Source organism: Hyperoodon ampullatus (assembly GCF_949752795.1).
Source record: "Hyperoodon ampullatus genome assembly, chromosome: 14".
Lineage (NCBI taxonomy): Eukaryota > Metazoa > Chordata > Mammalia > Artiodactyla > Ziphiidae > Hyperoodon > Hyperoodon ampullatus.
The window spans coordinates 64310331-64333951 of NC_136927.1; the positions used below are offsets into that span (position 1 = coordinate 64310331).

Genomic DNA, 23621 nt, shown 5'->3' on the forward strand with positions numbered 1-23621 from the left:
TATCCCGAGAGATAAATATTGTTATTCCCATTTTACCAAAGAAAAAACCAAGACTCAGAAAAGTAAAAAACACATGCTCAGGGGCCCAGTGACAGAGCTGGGATTTGAACCTAATTTTGCCTGGCTTTAAAACCATTGTTACACTGCCCATATGATTCTTAGTATATTTCCTTTTCTCAAGCTAACAATTCTTACTTTTAGTTTTAACCGCCTGGACCTGCCACCCTACAAGAGCTATGAGCAGCTGAAGGAAAAGCTGTTATTTGCTATTGAAGAAACAGAAGGATTTGGACAAGAGTGACTTCGGAGAGCTTGCACCGCCAAAGGACAAGAACTTATTTGCAATGTTTGTCCTTTTCCTTCTTTGCCTATTGCACATCTTGTAAAATTGGACTGTGACTGTTTAGAGAGTTACCTTGAGTGTAAGTAAATTAATGTTATCTTTGAGATTTATCTCCCAGTGATTCTGGATTCCTTCTCAATGTTCCAGAACTCAGATCTGCAAATGACTAGTCAAAACCGTACTTAACATGGAATTAACACAACAATGAAATCTGCCTTGTCTTATTCCACTAGATTGTTTCCTTAACAAAAATTTTGTATATGTGTATCAGAAGTCTCATTTGGGAGTAGGGTTTTTTCTTTTAGAGATTCTGAAAATATGCAGGGAAGTCCCTTGGTAACTAAAATAGGTAAGATCTTCCTGTTAAGCCTCATGGTAAGAGGTATTTGTTTAAAATAGCCCAGCTTCTGGGGATGTGAGCAAACTTCTGGGTTGTGCTCTCCCTCTTATTTCAGCCTGGCCTGACTGTTGTTTTTCCTTTCCGGAGCATGAAATCCATGCATCATTTTGATGTTATCTCTAGAAAGGAGAGATGTGAGACTCTTGTATCTCTCTACAAAGTAGTTTTGTTAATTTGAATTCAGAGAGAAGTTGGTCCCAGCCTGCAAATGACTGCATAACTCTCTTCATTTGGAAGTTTGTTTTAATTGCCTTGCAAATACTAAACTTCACAAACAATATTAACACTATGCTTCCTTCACTGTCTGTATAAAAAAGTTAACCTAGAATTGGAATTAATTTAGCTGAATTCTTTGAAGGCCATCAACAATTTTTATATGTTCCTGTATATTAATTGCATCTTTATAATTTTATCATAATCCAACAACTTCAGTTACATTTAATTATTGCTAAGGAGTTCAAGTTATAACTAGAGTGCTTTCTAAATCAAGTAGAGGTCAATGAAACATCCTGTAAAATTACATTTTCATTAGGGAGGGAGAGCTGTGGTACTGGCTAAAAAGAAGGGAGTAATACGTTTATTTGCAATACATTTCTAGTAACCACAGAAATGTATTCTGTATGTGAATTAAAACTTTTTAAATTGATAATTTCTCTGACACCTGTTAGAGTAGTTATTTCCATTCTTTCCCTTGTCCTGATCTGGATGTTCTGTTCACCTCTAAAAATTTTAACAGGTTTTCCCCATGACTGTTAGATTGCTCTGTTAGTAACTGATTAATGAATGCACTTTGACTTTCTCTGTGGGAATTTTTTTAACTTAGCCTTCTTAGACTCTGTCAAGATGACAGCTGTCAGAGGTTTGACTTTATGGACAGTGGGAGGAAGCCGAAGCCAGCTGAGTGCCTATCATAGCTGAACCCTGAGGACAGCCTCATAGCTCATGAGATAGGAACTTTGGCAGGTTTCAGTACCATAGCATGAACAAATAGCATTGAGCCAAAAATCAGCAGAGAATAGCAAACCCCTGTTGTATATGGAAAGAAAATGGGGGTTTTTGTCCCTAACTACTCTTCCATCTTGGAAAAACAACAAAAACACTTTGCAACTTGTGTATCTGTACTCTAAAACACTGCCATCATAAAGCATACTTATGTGAGTGAAAGGGTTGCCTCATCCAGAAATTGTTAGTGTAAAGGGAGAGATTCGGCTCCCCCCAAATCCTATCTTTATTTTGATTTTATTCTCCTTACTCTAGGAAATGTAGTACAGTCTAAGCCCTAGTTGTTTTCAAAGTAGTGACTCTGCCTTTTTGTTGGTAGGGGGCAAAAAATTCTTGCTTTGTCTTACAGAGCGAATGTCTGCCAACTACCCATTCGTTATATATAAGTCTGAATTTTGGTAATATATGGCTATGGAGATTAAGCCTTCTATAAAGACTTCCTATTGAGGTGAATGCTTACATTGAAATGTAGTTACCTACAATATTTACTAGAGATTTATGAGATTAAATTAAGAGATAATGTAAGAAAGTAGACTTTTTTTGTTCTACATAATGCTTGATGATTCATTTAGGGACCTAGAAATATTGTTCAAAAATGTATAAATATCCAAAAGGCTTTCTGCCCTATATTTTTAAAATACAGAATAGTTATATTTGAAGTAGTCCTGGCCCTAGTTCTATAGGGCTTGGCTATTTAATATTTTTATGGAAGAAACGTTTAGTTCTGGAAAAGGTAAATGCTTGTATATATTTTTGCAGCCTGGGATCTCCCTTACTCCATTTCTTCCTTTAATTTAAATGGCCACATGTATATGTCTTTCCCTGCTGTGTTAGGAAAATGGGGGCTGGATATCCCAAGAATCAGAGGTTATATAAAAATACTGCAAATAGACAGCAGACATAAATATCTACCAAATACTATCTTAAATTTTGGTCCAAATTGATCATTTGGAAATAGATTTATTGTAAGTGTTTAATTAGAGCGATTTCTTAAATCTGAACTAAATTGCTTTTTAGAGTCCTTTTTTCTTTGTAAGCATTGTAAATGCTAATACATCCTGTTAATTTTTTTACTGCATGTTATGTTGAAATAAAAACAAAGTAAAATGAGCAATTGCCTTATTCTTCTGCTCTTTTGGGAGGTTGGGGAAGGCAGCATTTCACATAATCTGGGTCTGGAGGGAAGGACCTCACTTGTTTCATCAAATAGAGTGATTTAAAACTGGTCCAGCCGCTCATAATAATGAATTACTGCTCTGTCTTTTATGATCTTATATCAGAGTGCAGAAGAATGTAATTTCATAAGACTTACAATAACTCTATTTAAAAATCAGGTACTAGTTTTTCATCAGGAGATTGACATACCAATGTCAATTCATCTGAAATTTTAGTGAAACATGACTCACCTGCCCAAAGAGGTCTCATCCTAAATGAACTACTTCAGTCAAACCCACTCTGCCACTTTTTATTTACCTGGTTAATAATCTGAAATGTTATTAGGGATGACTCATGGAATTAGACTTCTCTATTTTTATATCCCTCCTTGTTTTGGATGTAACTCCATCCTTTTAAACTCCTTTAGGTTAACTACTTCTATTTAATATTATTGGTATCTCCAGCCCCCCTCATTTTTTTGTTTTTCTTTTAGAGTCATTTACAAAATTATTTGTATATATGCTATGCTTTCATTAACCAAAAATGGAATGGCAGCACTGGATTGTATATTACTGTATTGGAGTTCCTTTGTTTTCTTGAACTGTAATTTCAAACACTCAGGTAACTTTACAAATACCACAAGGAGTGAAGTGCTCTTATAAAGGTCCTGCAGGGGGCTGCCTCACTTGCATTTCCCTAAAAGTTGTAAGACTGTTTACAATTAAACTTTTTGGTCCTTCATTTGCACACTTTTCTTTTAGTCTTGAGTAAGGTTTTCCCCACTTGCAGGGAAGCCTTCTATGTGAACAGGTCATATAGATTTCTGCCCCTCTGCTTTTGTAAGTGAGCAGGTTACAGCCTGTCTTGTACTGTGGAGTAGATAGGAAAAAATCTAGGAGGACTCAGGTGAGACTGTATTTAGTGCCTATGTTGAAGAGAACCAAGATGAAGACATCTCCTTTTCTGGGACAGTCAAGGGTTTCCCTAAGACAGGATCCCAGCCATAGGTGCTCAACTGAGAATTACCAGCTGGCTACCAAGACCTTTTCTTATTAGGAAACCAAGTGATCATGCTCTTATTTAAAATAGATCCAGGGGAAAGATGCTAAGGGAAGTGGGTTTTTTTTAATATTCTGATCTAACAGTGACTGGAGGACAGGTTCCTTCGAGATCCTGCAAAGTAGGCCCTATCCTGTTTATTCTGTCCTATATAAGCAGCTAGAAAGCTCTAGTTTTCAGCGTGGCTAAAAAAAAGAGGGAAGACATGTTCCCCACAGCATGAGGAAATCTTCCATGGGAAAATAAGTAGTTACTTTTACTGACCATTTGGCTGTCCAGCCCCAAACCCTGTAAAGCATCAAACTGGGACTCAGCTATGACTGACTGGCTGCTATTCTCTGGACTTTTAGGAAGAGTGTCTCACACTGTGTAACTCCAGAATAGAAACTGCTGTCACTTGCAGCTCATTTCATTGGTCAATTCCCATATGTCTGTCGGGCTTCTTTGTGGTCAGGACATTTAGGGGAAAGATCCACGGGAATCTTCCAGGTCTTCACTGGAGACCTAGAAAGGACAGTATTGGTCCCTTATGAACAGGTTCCCATTGAGCAGAGATGCTGTGGGCAGGAGGGTTTCCTCAAAGAAACTCACAGGGAAGGACACTGAGAATTTTCAGTCATACCTGCAGATCGCTGAAAATAGCCATGCTGTTATTTTCCTCATTTCTAATTCAGACCTCTTCTATTTATCTTCTCTATCCTAGCGACCAATATCACACCTATATTTACTTAGTCCAGGACAGCTGTCAACATTTATTACTATGTCCCAGACACTTAGATATGCTACATGCACTGTCAGTCTTCCTGGTCACTTTCAGAGAGGAATGATTATCTCTATTTTATAGAATAGAAAATAGGCTCAACGTAATTGAGTAACTTGAAGTGTCCACAGCTATTAAGTGGCAAGAGTGCAAATTGGAATCCAGGACTGTCTGATTCCAAAGACTGCGTGCTTAAACGTTTTGCTGTACTGCTACTCACAACCAGTTCAGCTGTTCCATAACCAGTTCAGCTGTTCCATCTAATTGGTCTCCAAATCCTATCAAATCCACTTCCAAAACTTTTTTTTTTTTTTTTTTTCCGGTACGCGGGCCTCTCACTGTTGCGGCCTCTCCCGTTGTGGAGCACAGGCTCTGGATGCACAGGCTCAGCGGCCATGGCTCACGGGCCCAGCCGCTCTGTGGCATGTGGGATCTTCCCGGACCGGGGCACGAACCTGTGTCCCCTGCATCGGCAGGCGGACTCTCAACCACTGCGCCACCAGGGAAGCCCCAAAACTTCTGAATCACTTCTTTCGGAGCTGCCCGCATTACCACAGCCCACGTCCATCATCCCTACCATGGTTGACTGTAGCAAATTCTTGTCATTGCCTCCGTTCTCTCCAGTCCATCTGTGCTGCCTCAGAATGATTTGTGGAAGAGTTGTCTCATGGTTCTCCCCTCTTAAAATATTACAGTGGTTCCTCCATTGCCACAGAATAAACTCCAAAACTCTTAAGCCTGTCACTCAAGGCCCTGACTACTTCCAACTCCTCAATTCTTATTCTGGTTCCAGTCACATGAACTTTTTGCTTTTGTGATTGTGATCTTGTTCAATTCATTCACCCCCTCTCAGTCTGTTTCTCCATATGTAAGATGGTGGTGATGATCATCCTGTGCTTATCTCCCAGGTTATTTTGAGGTCCAGTCACTGCAGCCCTTCTTCCCCTTGCTAAACACTTTTATAATGTTTCCAGATTCAATAATCATTTCTTTGTATCCAGTCCTTTTTTTTTAACTTTACTTTGAAATAATTTTAGACTTATAGAGCTGTTGCAAAAAAATAGTATAGTACAGAGAACTCCTGCACACACTTCACCCAGCTTTCCCCAATGTTAACATCCCATATAACTTGGTACAATTATGAAAACTTGACATCGGTAAAATGACACTAAACTACAACCTTTATACAGGTATCAACCAGTTTTCCCACCAGTGTCGTTTTTCTCAGTCTCTTCCAATCTGTGACAGTTCCTCATTCAGACCTTGACATCTTTTGAAGAGTATTGATCTGGCACCTTGTAGAATGTCCTAAGATTGGTTAATGTTTTCTTATGGTTAAGGCCATGGATTTCTTTTTGTGAAAAACACCATAGAGGTGGTGTGCCCTTGGTGCATATCAGAGGGCACATATCAATATCCCATTACCAGTTATGTTAACCTTGATCCTCTGGTTAAGATGGTGCCTGCCAGGTTTCCTCACTGTAAAGTCACTATTCAATCCTCTTAATATGCAGATGCCCCTAGAAGGAAAACCAGATCCTCCCCCAATTGAAAGAGGCTACAGTGGAATGAATTTTTGGAGATCATCTGCGTTGAATTCAGCAAGATCCAGTGCCTCAAAGAAACACTGTAAGCTGAGGCTAACTAATTAGCAAATTATTTCCTGCTAGAGAACCCATAAATTTTTGTGGAAAACGGAACAACAGTGTTGCAATAAAAATAGAAGTGAGGTGGTTTTTTTCCCTCTCCTGAGAACAAGGAAAGTAAAGGGAACAGTGAACAGGCTGGAGAAGAAAACATAACCTGGCCTGAAAGTGTTAATCACTCCTTGCTTTATTTTAACTGTTACTAATCGGTAGTGTCTGTAACTAGATTTGAACTTCACAAAACTAACCTCACTCCCTGACACTATGTAAATTACATCCTGCACCTATCACGCTAACGCTGTGTGAGTTACATCCTGGGCCTATCAACCCCAAACTTCATGTAAATTACATCGTGGTCCTGGTGTTTATATTCCCTGCGCCCCCTGGTAACAAATCACCCCCTGTAGCTTTTGCATTTCAGAAAGAAGGTCGCAGGCAGATAAACCAGAGACAAAGGGACCCAATTACTGGACTGCCTAACGCCAGCTATGACTGTTTTGAAATAATGCAAGGAGAAAAAGAATGCGAGACTTTCACTACTTTGATCCTTATATACCGGGGACTGCGAGCCCCACATATAAAATCTCCGTTTGGGGGTGGGGGGACACAGTTCTTGAGGCGCTAGCCTGCTGTGTCTTCCCTTTTGCCTGGCAGAGGAATAAAGCCATCTCTCTTATCCTCCAAAATCTGTCTCGTATTTCTGTTCAGCATCGGTGCACAGAGAGCCAAGATTTGTTGGCAACAATAGGGCTCCAGGAAGAAGGTGAGAAAATGAGGGAGCACAGAAATGTGAGGTGGCTTCTTCAAAGGAACACCGGGTGGCTGCTGAGCTCGGGGTTCAAAGGCTGCGGACTCCCAGGCTAGACCTGACCGCTTCTCTCAGAGCCTGCATGGAATATTCCCAAGGGAGTCGCTCTGGAGAACCCAGGGACGCTTGACTCCAGCACGAACTCCGGATTTTCCCGCGTTTTCGGAGCTTTTTGGCTTCGCGCCTCATTTTGCCTGAAAGGAGGTCTCAGCAACTCCCATCCTCGCCTTCAGAATCGCTCACGACCCTCCACCCAGAATCTGCAGATCCAGCTCAGACCTCGGTTGAGAGTTGAAAGCCTCTTCCAACAACGCGAACCAGCGTCTTTTCGGCACAGCGGGCATTAGGAATTTTCCATAGCTTAAGTGCTCCTTTGCTGTTCATTTTCGGACGGCACAGGGCAAGTTCCCCTCGAGCCCTGGGGCAGCTAAGATCCGCCTACCCTCCCGCCCAGCCGTCCCACGCTGGCTCCTGGTAGGTTACCGAGGCTGTCCGCCTTGACAGGGGGCTGTGCGCAGGCGCAGAGAGGCAGCGGGACTGGGCTGAGGGCTGGGGACGCGGAGCTACCGGATCGGTCCGAGATGGTGAGTGTCTGCTGGGAGCTTGTGGCAGGCGGACGGGAGGTGGCCGAGCACGACTTCCCAACACCCTGAGCCTGGCCTTCCATCCTCCGGGGGCGGCTCCGAGCGCTGGACTGGGCATCCGCGGGGCTGGGCGGGGCCGGGGCTGAGTTGTCTGGAGGTCGGAACCGGGGCGGCGCGGGCCTCCAGACTAGACCGAGGGGACACCGGATCCCGCTGTCCCTAAACCGGAAGCAGTTGCTTGGGCCTCGGCGAAGGATTGACGGAGATGTGGAGGCAGGCCCACAGGCCTCTGCCTCCTAGCATCCTGGGCCTTGTGGCGAGATAACAACAATAATGATTACACTTCCGGGAAGCTTAATTCGTGTCAGGCACTGCTAAGCGCTTTACCTACCCTGCCCTTCCTCCTCACCATAGCGCTGTGAAGTAGGTACGACCGTTATCCCCCTTTTACATACTTGGAGTCTAAAGCCTGGTGAAGCTAAGTGCCTTTCCCCAGGAAATGGCAGAGGTGTATTTGAACCCTAGAAACTCGACTGCTGCCTTTCTGTTCCTGTGGTTCTTTCGAGACGCTGGGACATGGTGCATGAGTCAGAAACGAGCGGGATCCACCCTTGGGGTTCCTGCCTTGCTGGCTAGAACTGTGGGCCCTTTACGCCTTTACAGGTTTGTTTTCTTGTGTTTTTAATCCTCCCAACTTGTAAAAAACTTGAAAAGACCTTTTAAATGTTAAATCATGTGAATGGTTTTCAGAAATCGTATTTAAGAATTTAAAGTCTATAAGAAAAATTGAAAAGGAATAAGAAACAGTGCCGTGACCTGGAGGTGACGACTTATAATTAGGCATATTACTCCTATTAGTCATTTTCTCTTCAGTTTTTGCTTTATATAGTTTAGCTGTATACTTTGCTTTATATAGTTAGCTAGTTTATAGTATAGATGAAGTAACTTCATCTTTCACATCACTTTTTAAACTAAAAAATTTTTTTAACAAATCTTACAGTAAAAAAGTAATAATAATCTGAAAGGATCTAAGTGTATATATATGTATATACATATATATGTATATATATGCCCCCTTTTTCTTACACAAATGGTAGCTTCCTGCAACCTGTACCATGCTGTTGTGTGTTTATATTCATAAAAGCAAAACATATTTAGATGCACAGTTTAACAAATTGAAGCAGTACCAAAGTATGTAATGTAGAAAGTGTAAGTAGTCCCTATCTCACTTCCCTCTGGTAATGACTGTTGACAGTGGGTGTGTTTCCTTCCAGGTTTGTTTAGTGCATAAGCACATTTATATATAGCCTGTTTATTACATGAAACTGGAACATATGTATTTATACATATTAAGTTTACTTTAGGCTAATATGTATAGATAATCTCATTCTGCAACCTACTCTGTTCACTAAAAGATATCAAATATTTTTCCATGTCGATAAATACAAATCTACTTCATTCTTTTAAAGGACTGTATTCATATTCTATTGCAGTATATACATTTAGATGGTTTACAGTTTTTCAATCCAGACAATGCTGCAGTATTATTTTTGTCTTTTTTTTTTTTTTTTTTTTTGCATTTATGTTTGTGTTATGTAGTTGTGGTACTTCTGGCATGCATATTTCAACATTTTGGTAGAAACTGACAAATTGCCCCTTAGGATGGTGAGGTGATATAAAAATCATCCATAATTAGCATCCAGTTTTACTCCATCACACAAGTATTTTCATCTTTGTACATTCTTCTTCCTCTTTGTTCACATATGCTTATTTTTCAAGATGTACCTGCTAGTTTTTTGTTTCTGTTTGTTTTAATGTCCAAAGACATATAACTTTGTTGCTGCATCATCTTTGTAATGAATCATTTTTAGTAACTACATAATAGTCAGCGAAATATTTTTACCATAATTTGCCAAATCATTCCCCTGGTGTACATTTGGGTTGCTTCTAGTTCATTAACGGAGATAACACTGTGATGAATGTCTCTGAATGTGTAGAGTTTGTTTTCTTTGTCTTTTTTTTTTTAATTTATTAGTTTATTTCCTTAGGAGAAATTCTCAGGAAAAGAATTTCTGAGGCAAGGGGACCAGCACTTACGGTTCTCGCAATAGTATTGTCCTGTAGCTTTCCCAAAAGGTCATATTGCCTTCGTACCAGTTTTGCCATAATACTGCCAGCGTTCAAAAACATAATCATTCTGTGTGGTATTTTGGAATTACTCCTTTGTTCTATTTGATGCAAATGTTTTTCCCTCCTTTTAATTCATTTTTGTTTTATGGCAATTAAAAATTTCATGCTTCTTAGTCAAATTGGTCACAGTTCCTTTGTGAATCATTTGCTTCAGATGGTTATCCCTCCTATGCCAAACCAATGAATAATCCTGGAGTTTTACTGCTGCTTGTTTTTTGTTGTTTGTTTGTTTGTTTTGTGTGTGTGTGTGTGTGTGTTTGTCAGCAACATGCAGCTGGGAACTAGAGAACCCTTCTCTGATGCAGACACCCATGTTAATAGTAATAAAGAGTCCGGGTGCTGAGGATACCAGCTGGGCTGTCTGTAGGAGCAGGACAGGGATTTGGTGATGTGAGCCGACCCAGAGGATCCACTCAGATATTTCTGGTTCCAGTTGACTAGCACTGCAGGGATGACAGACTTTAAAGACAAAGGTGGCATGACTTGGATGCCTAACTAGGACTCCTTTCCCATCTGCAGATGTCTCTGTTGCTGCTTGTGTCTTTTTGGCATCATTTGTTTTCTTTCTTGGCTCCTCAGGACTGAACTTGAAGTTTGTTTTAAGCATTTTCTCCTGAAAGCAGGTGTGCAGTGCCTCCTCTAGACCTCATGACCCCCATTCACCCAGGCCTAGCCCCACGCTACTGGTTGGGGTCAGATTGGAGAAGCTATTTTCTAGTCTTCCAGGAAAAATTTTTATTAAATTTGACTACATAAAAATTTTGAACTTCTGATTATTGAAAAAAATCATAAGGCTACATTTGAAAAGTGGGAGAAGTGTAATTTATATGATGGACAAAAGTCTAATATTTCTAACATAAGTTTTTGAAAATCAATAAGATATATGGAAAAATCAAGACTCAAAAAAGGAGAGATGCAAGCAAATTCCACTTTAACTTCATTGATAAGTTTTTTGTTTTTTTATTTTTCTGATGAACCTCACTGATAATTCTTAAACATTAAAGAAAAGTTGGCTTTCTATTACTTGGGTTTTGCCTGTCAGATTAGCAAAGAATCAAAAACCTTGGCATTACTGGTTCTCTTTATTCCTCTGAACATGCCAGACTCCTTCCCACTTCACTGCCTTTGCTTTCATCCCATTGCGTGGAGTGCTTTTCTTTCTCATCATTTAGTTCTTGGCTTAAAGATTACATCTTCAGGTGTTCCTGACCACACTTGTCAAGTAGCATCCTCCTGTCCCCCCCGCCCCCCCCAGCCCCATCCCTGTACCCTGCAAGAATCTTGGTCATTTGTTTTTGAAGGTCTCTTCCACCAAAATGTGAGCTCCCTGAGGACTGGGACCTCATCATTTGCGGTCAGTGGTATATTCAGCTCTCCTCTTTTTTTTTTAATTTATTTATTTTGGGCTGCATTTTGGGCTTTTCTCTAGTTGCAGTGAGCGGGGGCTACTCTCTGTTGCAGTGCGAGGGCTTCTCATTGCGGTGGCTTCTCGTTGCAGAGCACGGGCTCTAGGCATGTGGGCTTCAGTAGTTGTGGCACTCAGGCTCAGTAGTGTGGCTCGTGGGCTCTAGAGTGCAGGCTCGGTAGTTGTGGCGCACAGGCTTAGTTGCTGCACGGCATGTGGGATCTTCCCAGGCCAGGGATCGAACCCATGTCCCCTGCCTTGGCAGGTGGATTCTTAACCACTGCACCACCGGGGAAGTCCCTCAGCTCTTCTCTCTTGACCTGCTGTGTGTCCTTGGGCAAAAACTCTTCTCCTTTCTGAACCTTGGTTTTTCTCATTGTAAAATGGAGATCATACTAACCATGGAAGGTTCAGATGAGACGTGTCTGAAAACATTCATCCTAATATCTGACCTATAGCAGATTCTGAGTTGGTCATTGTATATGTGTATGTCCTCCCTTTCTTGGTAAGTGTGTATACTTTTTAAGCAGCCAGATCTCAGTAGTTGGTTCTCATTAAATTTAGGATCAACTAAACCTTAGCTCCTTTTCATCCTGGGTACTGAACTTAAAAAGGTTGATTTTTTGTAAAACATGGTTGTAGAAATGGTTTTTATTTGTTCCTTAAGTATCTATTGAGCCTATGCTGTACCAGGTACTGGGATTACAAAGTCTAGGTTCCTGCTCCCAGGGTGCCTTGGGTCTGGAGGAGGAGACAGATGCAGAACAGGCAGTTACACTCCACTGTGATAAGTGCTATGGAGTCAGGGTGCGTGGGTGCCTAGAAGAGGGGCAGGTGTCAGAGAAGGCCTCCCGTAGGAGGCTCGTGAGCTGAGTCCAAAGAGTTGGGATTTAGTTACATCAAGTGGTTGAGTGAGGGAGAGAAGGTTGCTGCTTTCAGAAGGAGCAGCACATGCCAGGCCCGGGCTCAGGCAGGCTGTGCTTGCCCCCTGCAGTCCATTCTCCACACAGCAGCCAGGGCCATCCTTTGGAAAGAGATCTTGTCACTGCTCACCTCAGAACCTGCTAGTGGCTCCTCACACCCTCCCCATTAAAAACCAAAGTCATTACTCTGGTCTATGAGGCCCCCTGAAATCTAGTCTGATCCTGGCTCCCTCCCTCATCTGGCTGCCTGCCACTCACTGCCCTCAGCCGCACTGTCTCCTTTGCTTTTTTTCTGGAACACTCTCCCTAGAAATCTGCATGGTTAGCTCCCTCGTTTCCTTTCAGATCTCTACTCAACTATCATCTTAGTGAGGCCTTCTCTGACCACCTTGTTTAAAATTGCCATCAGCCCCTGCATTCCAGATCCCCCATCCCTACTGTATTTGACATTTGTATTTTATGTTTTTTTTTAAATGTCTGATCCCTTCCCCCCACCCACAAATGTCGGCTTCATGAGAGCAGGGATTTTAATCGTATTTTGTTCAATACAGCATCCCTAGGCCTAAAACAACATCTGGCACATAGAAGTTTCCCATATAGTTATTGAATGAATAGCAGTCTTATGAAATTTCATCTTTTTCATTTCAGCCTCACTTTCCAATCTCCAGGGGTATTTTGGACTTTGATTCTGGCATCTTTGGTTTTAGTTTGCCCCGTCCCGTTTGACTGCAGATTGTTTGAGCTGCCCTAAATTGCCATCCTACTTATTCCTATATATTCTTATTCTCATAATGTTGAGAATGTCAGAGCCCCGATCGCTTGGATACACAGAGAGATGGGTTAAAAAAATGTTTTTAAGTAGAAACAATGGGGACTTCCCTGGTGGTCCAGTGGTAAAAAATCCGCCTACCAATGCAGGGGATGCGGGTTTGAACCCTGGTCGGGGAACTAAGATCCCACATGCTGCGGGGCAACTAAGGCCACGTGCCACAGCTACTGGGTTCGCGCGTCTCAAGGAGAGAGGCTGCATGCGGCAAACTACAGAGCTCACACACCCTGGAGCCCACGAGCCACAACTGGAGGGAAGCCCGAGCACCGCCACGAAAGATCCTGTGTGCCGCAACTGAGACCCGATGCAACCAAATAAATAAACAAATAAATAGGTATATATGTGGAATTATATAAAAAATAGAAACAATATAATAGAGTAAAAGAGGCTGTTTAAAAAAAAGAAAGAAAGAGACGAAAACCTAATCTATACTTCTCTGCTCTCAGTGTGGCTTTTTAATTTTTTCCATAATCCTTCTAGCCCTCTTCTTGTTTTCATGTATATGCAGTCTCGCAGCACTTTCTCTTTGTGGTGGTGTAAATATTCTGATCCCCATTGTTAATGTATGTATTATATTCCTGTGAACGGACATTCCAAAATTTCCTTGGCCTTTTCCCTAATTACTAGGTATTTGGGGCTCCTCCTGCTTTTTTGTTATTGTAGATGTCACAGCAGCAGACACCTTGCTGTGTTCTTTTAGTTCTTTTGGATTATTTCCTTAGGATGAATTTCCAGGAGGGTTACCAGGTCAGATTGAGTACGGTGTAGTTTTGACCACTATCATACTTCTCCGCTCCTCTCCAGAATAGTGTGTAGTAGGAGCTCACTGAAAGTCTGCTGAATGAGTTATGATCTCATACATGTATAACGCACTGTATTATACTCTCACATCCACATAGCTAGCCCTGTCCTTTTACCCAAGGCTCCAGATTATAGAGGCATCAGGCTCTCTGCCATTTTGTAGAAGGAACTTGTTTGCCCTTCCATCTGGCATTTGAGAGTATTCACATGTCATTGGGGGGTGGGTGGCAGAGACTGGATTGTGAGGCTTGTGCCTACTAGAAAAACAACCTTTGTGCTATCTCCGTCCACTGTTTAGAAGCTCCTCCCCCTGGGCCAACTCATTAGCCCATGAGGGTGGGGGACCACTCTCTTGGTGAACAGAGCCTCTGTTTCCAACATAATCTGACTCTCGGCCTGTGAGGAGCTTCTGACTAGATTCTGGATGGGTACAGAAGGGACCTCCTAGAACAAACACTTCGGGCCAGTCTCCGTCCACAGGAAGAGTTAGACCTAGTTCAGTTTAACAGCTATTTATTGAGCCCCTACTCTGCAGACCATTATAGAGACTCCAAGTAAAGCAGTACCTAATGCATCCCCAGAGAGGTACAGTCAAGGCTTCATGGAGGAGGTGATATCTTAGATGATCTAGAAGAATTTGCTGGATTTCAGCAGAGAAGAGGCCTTGTTCGGGTAAAAAGATGTGGAGACAGGGAGTTATGGACATGTAGGTGGAGAGTGGATGGAAGGGTAAAAGAGATGGGAATAATAATAGAGAAGGGCTTGCATGCAAGGTGAGGGCCCAGAGTCTGTCCACCCTGTTTACAAATTCCATGTGCCAGAGTATCCCACCCAGACTAGCACCCGGAGATGCAGGATTAATGAGCCCCTTCCTCAGCATTTGCTATGGCTGTGTGCCACGTGTCACCCTATCTCAGGTGCCAGCTTATTAGGTCACTGAGTCTATCCTCATGGGATCATTTTGCTTCCTTTGGGATGTTTTCAGTTGTGCTCTTTGGGCCACAAATGATGATGTGTCTCCTTCCTGTTAGACACCCCTGTTTGGATTTTTTTTAATCATTGGAGTCCTCTGGTTTGTCCCCCAGCTGTACCAAATATGTGAGTCATGGATGTGTCTGTACTCCTGGGAATGGTATTTGAATTCTGCTCCCCAACAGCTGAGGGGCAAAGGGCCCCTGGTGGGCAAAGGGCCAGGAGCACAGCCCCACCCCATACTGGGAAGATGATGGTTTAGATGCTGGTGGTGGCCTAGGAACCATTCCAAATAGGCCTGGGGAGCTTTCAGGAAGTGCCACGTGCCTGGGTGTTACTTGTTTGTTGTTGGAATGTGTGATTCATCTGCCAGGGCTGTGAGGGAGTTGATCCAGCCTTCCTGACCCCTCCTAACCTTGGTCTTATTCTCTCTGGCAGGCAGAGGTGGAGGAGACACTGAAGCGACTTCAGAGCCAGAAGGGCGTGCAGGGAATCATCGTGGTGAACACAGAAGGTACACCCTCCTTCCAGCCATGACCTGAGTGCAGGCAGGCCCCCAGAAAATAGCCCAGCACAGCATAACACTTGCTTTTTACTAAACCTCTCATTACCTGATCTATTTCTCACCCCCCTTTTTTTTTAAACACCTCAGGTGTCCAAACACTATTACTAGAATTCTAAATTTAAAAAAAGGAAAAATTCACTCTACCCCACTGCCCTGACACATCATACTTTTCAGTATGCCATACTTTTTCAGCCCTTGTCCAGGTGCATTTTCTCTTGGTCATAATTATAGTTGTTACTCTTTTGCATATGTTTTACTCATGAGTTTTTGTTTGGGTTTTTTTTTTTTTTTTTTTGGCTCCATGGTTTACATAGGCAAAATTTTTAACTGCCAGTATAATGTTTATTGACCATCCTACATTTATGCTGTTTCTACTTTTTTTTGCTAGGTAATACTCTTGTCAACTTCTTTGGGCCTATAGTTTTCCCTCCTCTTCTGGGACATTATTTCAACAACTAGAAGAGTACAGATGCTAATTTTCTCATCCTGCAGTAGACATGGTGAAGAAGGGAACTGACATTATTGCACAACTGTTCTGTGCCAGGCCACGGGCTGGTGCCTCACAAAACATATTTTTTCATTTATCCCATGAAGCAGCTCTGTTGTCTCCATTTTGCAGTGGAGAAGAGTGAGTCTAGAAATTTAATTGATTCACCTACCATTATAGAGCCGAGGTGTCATCCCAAGTCTGTCTGAACGCACTTGTGCTCTTTCTCCCACACTGTGCTGTGAAGGACCAGAGGGTGGCTGCTGGACTATGTCCCAGGCCATGTCCAGGGTCACCCGGCTGGGCTCCCCCAATTCTCAAATCCAGTACATTCAGTCAGCTCTGCTTTGTTGGAGGCTCCTTGAGAGCCTCTGTGTGTATGCACTGTCATTCTGGGCCTTGTTTTGGAAAGGCAGAATTCTCAACAGTGCCTACTTAAAGAGAGCAGAATGAAAGTCACCAAGGGTGACAGATTGAAGGTGGCATGTCCTCAGAATGTTGTTTTCCAAGTCGTCAGACCCTGGACAGCCCAGAGACAGGCAGAGTGTGCTCCCCAGCTTTGTCAGACTCTAATTAAACCACAAGGTCATTGTGTTCAAAGGAGGCAGTAGGTTGGGGAGCCCAGAGGACACTGGGAGGCAGCTCGGGTCCACCACTGATCAACTGGGTGGCCTGAGGCTTCCCCTTCCTCTTCAGAACTTAGCTGCCCCAAATGGAGTGGTTGGTCCTTGCTGCAGGGAGCTTCTTGCTCCAAGACCCAAAAGACTGTATGTCACTCAGAAAAAGACTCTCTTCTGGGACTGGACATTTTTGACCCCAGATGGGGAGGGAACAGCCCCAGGGGCCGACTCCCCACCTGGGACCCCTAGGCTTCTAGTAGTATTCCAAACCACAAGGCTTCATTCTTGCCTTAAAACTGCCCCAAAAGTTGAGCTTTTTCATTGGGAAAATATAACCCCAACTGCTTACCACCTTTTGGATACTAATGATGAGCACTTATTTTTTGTATATTAATGTGGCAGTATGGCACAGTGGCTAAGAATATGGAATGCGGAACCAGACTGCCTGGGTTTGAATCCTGACCCTACTTACTTATCAACTGTATGATCTTAACAAGTCACTTAACCTCTCTGTTCCAGTTTCCTCATCTGTAAAATGTGGACAGTCATTCTGCTTTCTTCTAAGGGAAGCATTTAGAACGGTGCCTGATGTACAGTAACTGCCATATGAATGTTAAAAATTATTTTGTGTGTGTGTGTGTGTGTGTGTGTGTGTGTGTGTGTGTGTGTTTATTTATTTATTTATTTATTGGCCATGCTGTGTGGCATGTGGGATCTTAGTTCCCCAAACAGGGATCGAACCAATGTCCCCTGCAATGGAAGCACAGAGCCTTAACCACGGGACTGCCAGGGAAGTCCCTGTGTTTATTTATTTTTAGTTTATGTTGCATTCACGGAGCTCCCACTTCAGTCTCTCATTTACATTTCACACAGTGACCCTGCAAAGCAGGGACGTTTGCCCATTTTTCAGATGAGTAACTGGAAGCTGAGAGCAGTGAGGTAACCTGCCCGAGATCACCCAGCCATAGATGGAGGTGGTCAGAACTCACTGCTCTGTGGGGCCCTTAAGCCCTCTGAAGACTTCCATTAGAGGTGATCAGTTAAGGATGATTGTATTAGGGACCTTTATTACCCCTCTCAGGCTTTCCTACCCCTATGATTCAGCTCAGCTGCCTCTTCCTGCAGGATGCCTTCCCTGACCATCCCAGCCCAGAGGGATTGCTTCCCGCCCCTAAAATTATGACATGCTCTTGTCCCAATCACTTACCAACCACCTGCCACTGCCTGTTGACGTCTCAGCCTTGGCCAAATTTAAATGGTGTTTCATAATAAAAGTGTGAGTTTAAGCAGACTTAACAAAGAATGTAAGGAACAGGGCCCTGGTGGTGCAGTGGTTAAGAATCTGCCTGCCAATGCAGGGGACACGGGTTCGAGCCCTGGTCCAGGAAGATCCTACATGCCACAGAGCGACTAAGCCCATGCACCACAACTACTGAGCCTGCGCTCTAGAGCCCGCGAGCCACAACTACCGAAGCCCATGTGCCTAGAGCCCGTGCTCTGCAACAAGAGAAGCCACTGCAATGAGAAGCCCACGCACCACAATGAAGAGTAGCCCCCACTCGCTGCAACTATAGAAAGCCCATGCGCAGCAATGAAGACCCAATGCAGCCAAAAATAAAAATAAATTAAAAATAAATTAATTTAAAAAAAAATAATAATAACTGGGCCCTAAGCCTTCCTTGGTGGGAACTGGAGCAAAACACCAGTGATGGTTCTATCTTTTTTTTTTTTTTTTTTTGTGGTACGTGGGCCTCTCACTGCTGTGGCCTCCCCCGTTGCGGAGCACAGGCTCCGGATGCGCAGGCTCAGCGGCCATGGCTCACGGGCCCAGCTGCTCTGCGGCATGTGGGATCTTCCCGGACCGGGGCACGAATCCGCGTTCTCTGCATCGGCAGGCGGACTCTCAACCACTGCGCCACCAGGGAAGCCCAATGGTTCTATCTTGACACGGGCTGACCTTTCTTCTATCTACTTTTTAGTATTTACAGATTTGTAGGAGGTATTCTCCTTATTTCTGTTCTAAGTGTTATGAATGATAGTCTCTCCTTCTATTGCTGGAAACCAGCCAGTATGATGTGGCCCTGTGAAAAGAGCCTGGCAGTCGAGCCAACAGGCCTGCGTTTGAATCCTGACCCCACTGCTTCTCTTTACCTGCTGTGTGACCATAGGCAGGCCACCTCACCGCTCAGAGTTTCTGTTGCCTCATTGGCAAGTAAAGATGGTGACGCCGCCCTTAGAGTAGTTCTGGGGACTGGTGTTGACATACTTCAAGTGCTCAACACTTGCCTGTCAAGCTTTCAGTAAATAGTGGGCTTTGACTGTTAACTGCCAGTCTAGACTCTAGAATTATGGGTGTGGGGCTAAGAGCTGGGCAGAAAGGGACCCCAGTGTTCTGTTCAGTCTCTGTCTCGTCTCCCCTCAGGCATTCCCATCAAGAGCACCATGGACAATCCCACCACCACACAGTACGCCAACCTCATGCACAACTTCATCTTGAAGGCCCGGAGCACCGTGCGTGAAATTGACCCCCAGAATGACCTCACCTTCCTTCGAATTCGCTCCAAGAAAAATGAAATTATGGTTGCACCAGGTAAGTGGTCTTCCACATCCCCACTTAGGAGCAGACCCTCACAGTGCATGCTCTGTAGCTATCAGGACGGCTTAGCACATGGGTGTCTCCATAGTTTCCACAGAAAGGCCTGAAGAGCAGAAGGTACAGATTTGATTGCCTCACCACCTGGCATGTCTCCAGCTGGCGTCCCCAACAAATACTCATTCACAGTGACTCTAGGCCAGACCCCGTCCTGGGTTCCAGGCCACAGCGGGGAATTATGTTCTCATGGGGGAGAGAGACATATAAGCATATCACAGTGTAATCCTCACCTTGATGTGGGGGAATTCAAGGAGCACTTGGGAACATAGAGGAGGGTGTGATTAGGGCTACTTGTGGCTGCTTGTGGCGGTCAGCAAAGGCTTCCCAGAGGAGGGAGCACTTGAGCTGAGTCTTGAGGGCACAGGTGCAGAGTAAGCAAGCAGGGTGGGGCTTGGGGGTGCCGGGGGTGGGAAAGCTACGCTTGAAGAGAAAGGAATTCAGCACTTCTAAACCAAAGTGTGAGGCAAAAACACCATGCACTATTTTATCTATTAATTTGCCCACTTCCAAACGAAAGTCCCGTTTCTCTGGACCCCATACAGACAGCTCTTCCTCCAGCACTGGAAGAGATTGCTGCTTTTGTTTCACATGAGGTGCTTGGCTTGCACTTGGGGACTGTGTGGTGCAAACAATACCTGTCTTAGGTCTTAGGATCATTCTCAGGGTAATGAGATGCTTACCGTGGGAGGAGCCCATAAGGACTGGGACCACAGGAGGGGACAGCAGGGCCACCTGCCCTGCCCTGCCTCACCTCACTCACACGCACGGCCTGGAGTGATAGACAGATCCTCCAGGACTGTTTTTGCAGTCACTTCTCCCCCTCCATCTCCTTTTTGGCTGAGCCCCGTGGTTGAGTGTGCCTGAGCTAAATGTGCAGATGGTGATGGAGGCGGCTGCAGTGCAGCTTGTCTAGGGCACCAGGTTATGTGTAGGAAGGAGTGTGAGGTGATACGTTTGGTCCAGTTTAGAAGGGGCCTCAAATGCCAAACTCAGCTGCATAGACTTGACCCTGTGAGCACAGGTTTTTTAAGGCAGGAGGTGATAGGATTGTGACTGGGGGCTTGGATGAAAGAGGGCAGTGGGGAGGCTGGGACATTGACTGCCCCTGGGCTTTGCAACACAGGTGCCGAGGAGGCTGGCTGCAGAATTCTGAGGTATTTGATGGCGGTCAGCCACTCCTTGCAGCAGAGCAATATTGGTTCTGTTCCCAGGCCTGTTCGGGTCCAGTTGAGCTGCTTGGAAGGATGTGAAGGAGAGGCCCATAGAGCCAGTCACAGGGGCCCACAGTCTCCTGGGGACACTTCCTGGAGGGGTGGGGACAGAGCAGGTCAGTCACAAATAAGAACCTAGGATAACTTCAGAGTGATTTATTCCAAAAACATACATACACTGTTTATCAATTTAATCACTGTCTAATGCATCTCCAGCCAATGATGAGGTCTCTGATTCTGTCAGCGAAAATAGACTGCAGCAGGCACAGCATCTGTTTTCCCGGCTTCACCTCTTACAAGCATGACCTGTAGCAAATCACAGGACACCTCCAAACCTCTGTTTCCACATCTGTAAAGTGTCTAGTAGGGGCCGGTACTGCTCTGGTGCTCTGAGATGCCTCATCTGGTTGAGTATGTTGGCACGAGTTTGGGCAGAAAGGCTTGGAATCAGATTTGAACTCACATCCCTCCCAAGACTTCATGCTGTGTGATTACAGACAAACCTCCACTCCCCTAGAAATTAGGCTACCAACCCTCCAAATCAGAGCAGACCTTGTGCCCCACCTGGAAGTCCACAATGTGAAGCAAGGACAAATTACGTGGTCTCCAAGTCGACAGACTCTCGGCGGACAGCATCTCTTGGCTTAAAGCTTCCAAGAATGTCTGCTCTGGAGCAGCTGAGGTAACACAGTGTCATCAAGCTTTAACACACTGCTTCCCACAAAGCACTGTTATTGAATGTAGAGCTTGATTATTTGGAAGAAAAGACACTGGTATTGCTAATAGTATCTGTTTTTATCAGTTTTATTGGTGGCTTGTTAACTATTTCTATTTTTATTAGTGCAGATTGCTTAGCCATGAAACTTAGTCTTATAATATCTGTTCCTTCCCAGATGTCCATCGTCATGGGAAGAAGCAAGCTTTAGGCTTGAATCTGAACAGACACAAAGCAGACATGGCCAAGGTCCTGCCATTTTTCACATGTTCAGCAGCGGGGCAGACCAGAGGCATTCAGCATCTGAGTCAAACCCAGCTACCCCACCTGGCATGTTTGCCTTGGCTTGGGCAAGTCATTTAATTCTCTGAGCCTTAGTGATCTCATTAGTAAAAATGAGAAAACACTGGGCCCTGCCTCATAGAGTGATTCAAGGATTCAGTGAGGTGCTGTATGAGAAGTGATTGACCCAGAGCCAGCACGTGGAAGCCTTGGTGAATGTTTGCAGTTTGATCGTTAAGTGGGCAAAGCTGAAACACCCCACTTCTCCCACTTCCTCTTTTATAAAGTTAGAGGCAGTCAGGCTCACCCCAGAGGACTTGGACTCCCTATGATTTCATGATGGACATTCCTTCTGACTGGCTGGATCCCCAGAGCTGAAATTCAGGTAGCTTTGGACCCCTTTGGCCTGGTGCCTTTGAAATTTTCTACTCCAGAAGGCTCTGGAAGGCTAGCACCTGAACTTATGACAGAACTGACATTAACCCAAGACTAGAGGGGTTGAGGTTAGAATTCTGTCTTTGATACTAATTAGCTGGGTAACCTTAAACTAGTGGTTCTTCCCGCAGCATCAGCATCACCTGGGAACTTGTTAAAAATGCAAATTCTCGGGCTCCACCCCAGACCCACTGAGTCCGAAGCCCTGGGGGTGGGACCAGCAGTCCCACAGCCTTCCAAGTGATTCCGACACCCTGTAGGTTGAGAACCATTGCTGTCGGAAACCTTGAACCTGAGTTTCCCTACCCAAAAAAACGTGATAATCCTTCCTCCCTGTTGGTACTGGGAAGATTAGAAATGAGGATGCGGGGACTTCCCTGGTGGTCCACTGGTTAAGAATCCTCCTTCCAATTCAGGGGACGTGGGTTTGAACCCTGGTCAGGGAACTAAGATCCCACATGCCACAGGGCAGCTAAGCCCACGCACCACAACTACTGAGTCCACATGCCTCAACAAGAGAAAAACCCGTATGCCACAACTAGAGAGAAGCCCACACGCTGCAAGGAAAGATCCTGCACGCCTCAACAAAGATCCCTCATGCCGCAACTAAAACCTGACGCAGCCAAAGAAAAGGAAAGAAATGAGGATGTGCTGCCGAGCACCACTGCCGGGTAGGGTGAGGGCCCCGCTTCGCGGCAGCCACATGTGCAGAAGCCCCCACAGGAAATCTGCAAGTTTATCTTCTGTTTCCCCAGCAATTGGAAGCAGCCTGAGTATTGATGCTTTTTATCCCTCTCTGCCCCACCACCATTTTACAGTTGGTGTTTTAATGATTTATTGGCTTTGTGGTGTGTTTTTCTCCCATTTTACATTTAGTGATTCGTTTTTCATGTTTCCTCTTTTGCAGATAAAGACTATTTCCTGATTGTGATTCAGAATCCAACCGAATAAGCCGCTCTCTTGGCTCCCTGCGTCATTCCTTAATTTAATGCCCCTCAAGAATAATAGCATTAATCGTGTCAACTGACTGGCATATGGAAGTCACCTTAGAGCCCTCTCAGACCAATCCGGCTGCAGCTCCACCTACTCCACCAAAGTCATCCCTCTGCTGGCCAGTCGCACCTGATTTTCCAGGAGGAAAATCCCATCCAGGTTTATGGAGCAAGAAATTGTGAGAAGCCCACACACCCTGTTTCCTTCTGACTTTGAGTTCACTTTGTTGCCCTTGGAAAAGGCTGTTTTTCTTTAACTAAAAATAACCAAAACGCTTTCCCTGCTGTGTGTCTTTAAACACTAGGTGGAAAAGGCCTCCCTTCCTGTGTAATCACGTGGTGTGAAGGTTAAGCCCGGTGCCCCCATGGTGGATTGTGCTCCATACTGCACCTGTGGCCACACTTTCTGACCTGGACCTGTTTTATGACTGGTGTCCTGGTTTCTGGGCCTCTTGTCCCTAGTCACCCCCTTTATCATTTCTCACCCTCACCAATGTTTCGAAAGCTTTTTTTCGACTACACTTCACTGGGGAAAGGAAAGGAAAGGAGTGAAATTTGTTGAGTACCAGGTGTGGCTTATATCATCCTCATAGTTCCCTACAGACGGGGTGGTAAAGCCATCCTAAAGATGAGGAAGTTGGGTTCTCAAGAATGACTTGCCTGAGGTCTCACAGCTGGGAGCACAGGTGTCTGGCTCCAAAAGCTCTGCTCTTTCCACACTGCCTTCCCCAGAAATCCCAGATGGTCTGGTTCACCCGAGCGAGCTCATCCTGGATAAGCATCC

The 23621-nt window shown here is 44.4% G+C and overlaps 2 protein-coding genes and 1 long non-coding RNA gene across 3 annotated transcripts in view; all 3 read left to right on the plus strand.

Annotated features, from left to right (window-relative positions):
- Nucleotides 1-326, plus strand: part of ITCH (itchy E3 ubiquitin protein ligase) — a gene marked incomplete at its 5' end in the record, with an annotated part of 75313 nt that extends 74987 nt beyond the window's left edge. Inside the window, one exon of the mRNA XM_079719557.1 lies at nucleotides 202-326. Coding sequence (XP_079575683.1) covers nucleotides 202-301 — 100 coding nt within the window. The 3' untranslated portion in view covers nucleotides 302-326. The remainder of the gene's footprint in view (nucleotides 1-201) is intronic.
- LOC307063421 lies at nucleotides 318-7030 on the plus strand. The gene is made up of 3 exons (XR_013811246.1): nucleotides 318-422; nucleotides 6234-6348; nucleotides 6787-7030. It is a non-coding gene; the product is annotated as an uncharacterized lncRNA (long non-coding RNA).
- Nucleotides 7031-7706: 676 nt separating this feature from the next.
- Nucleotides 7707-23114, plus strand: DYNLRB1 (dynein light chain roadblock-type 1). Its single transcript, XM_079719821.1, has 4 exons — nucleotides 7707-7757; nucleotides 15316-15391; nucleotides 18972-19139; nucleotides 22753-23114. Exons 1-4 carry the CDS (start codon nucleotides 7755-7757, stop codon nucleotides 22794-22796), a joined length of 291 nt encoding a protein of 96 aa, XP_079575947.1. The 5' UTR covers nucleotides 7707-7754; the 3' UTR covers nucleotides 22797-23114.
- Nucleotides 23115-23621: the final 507 nt, after the last annotated feature.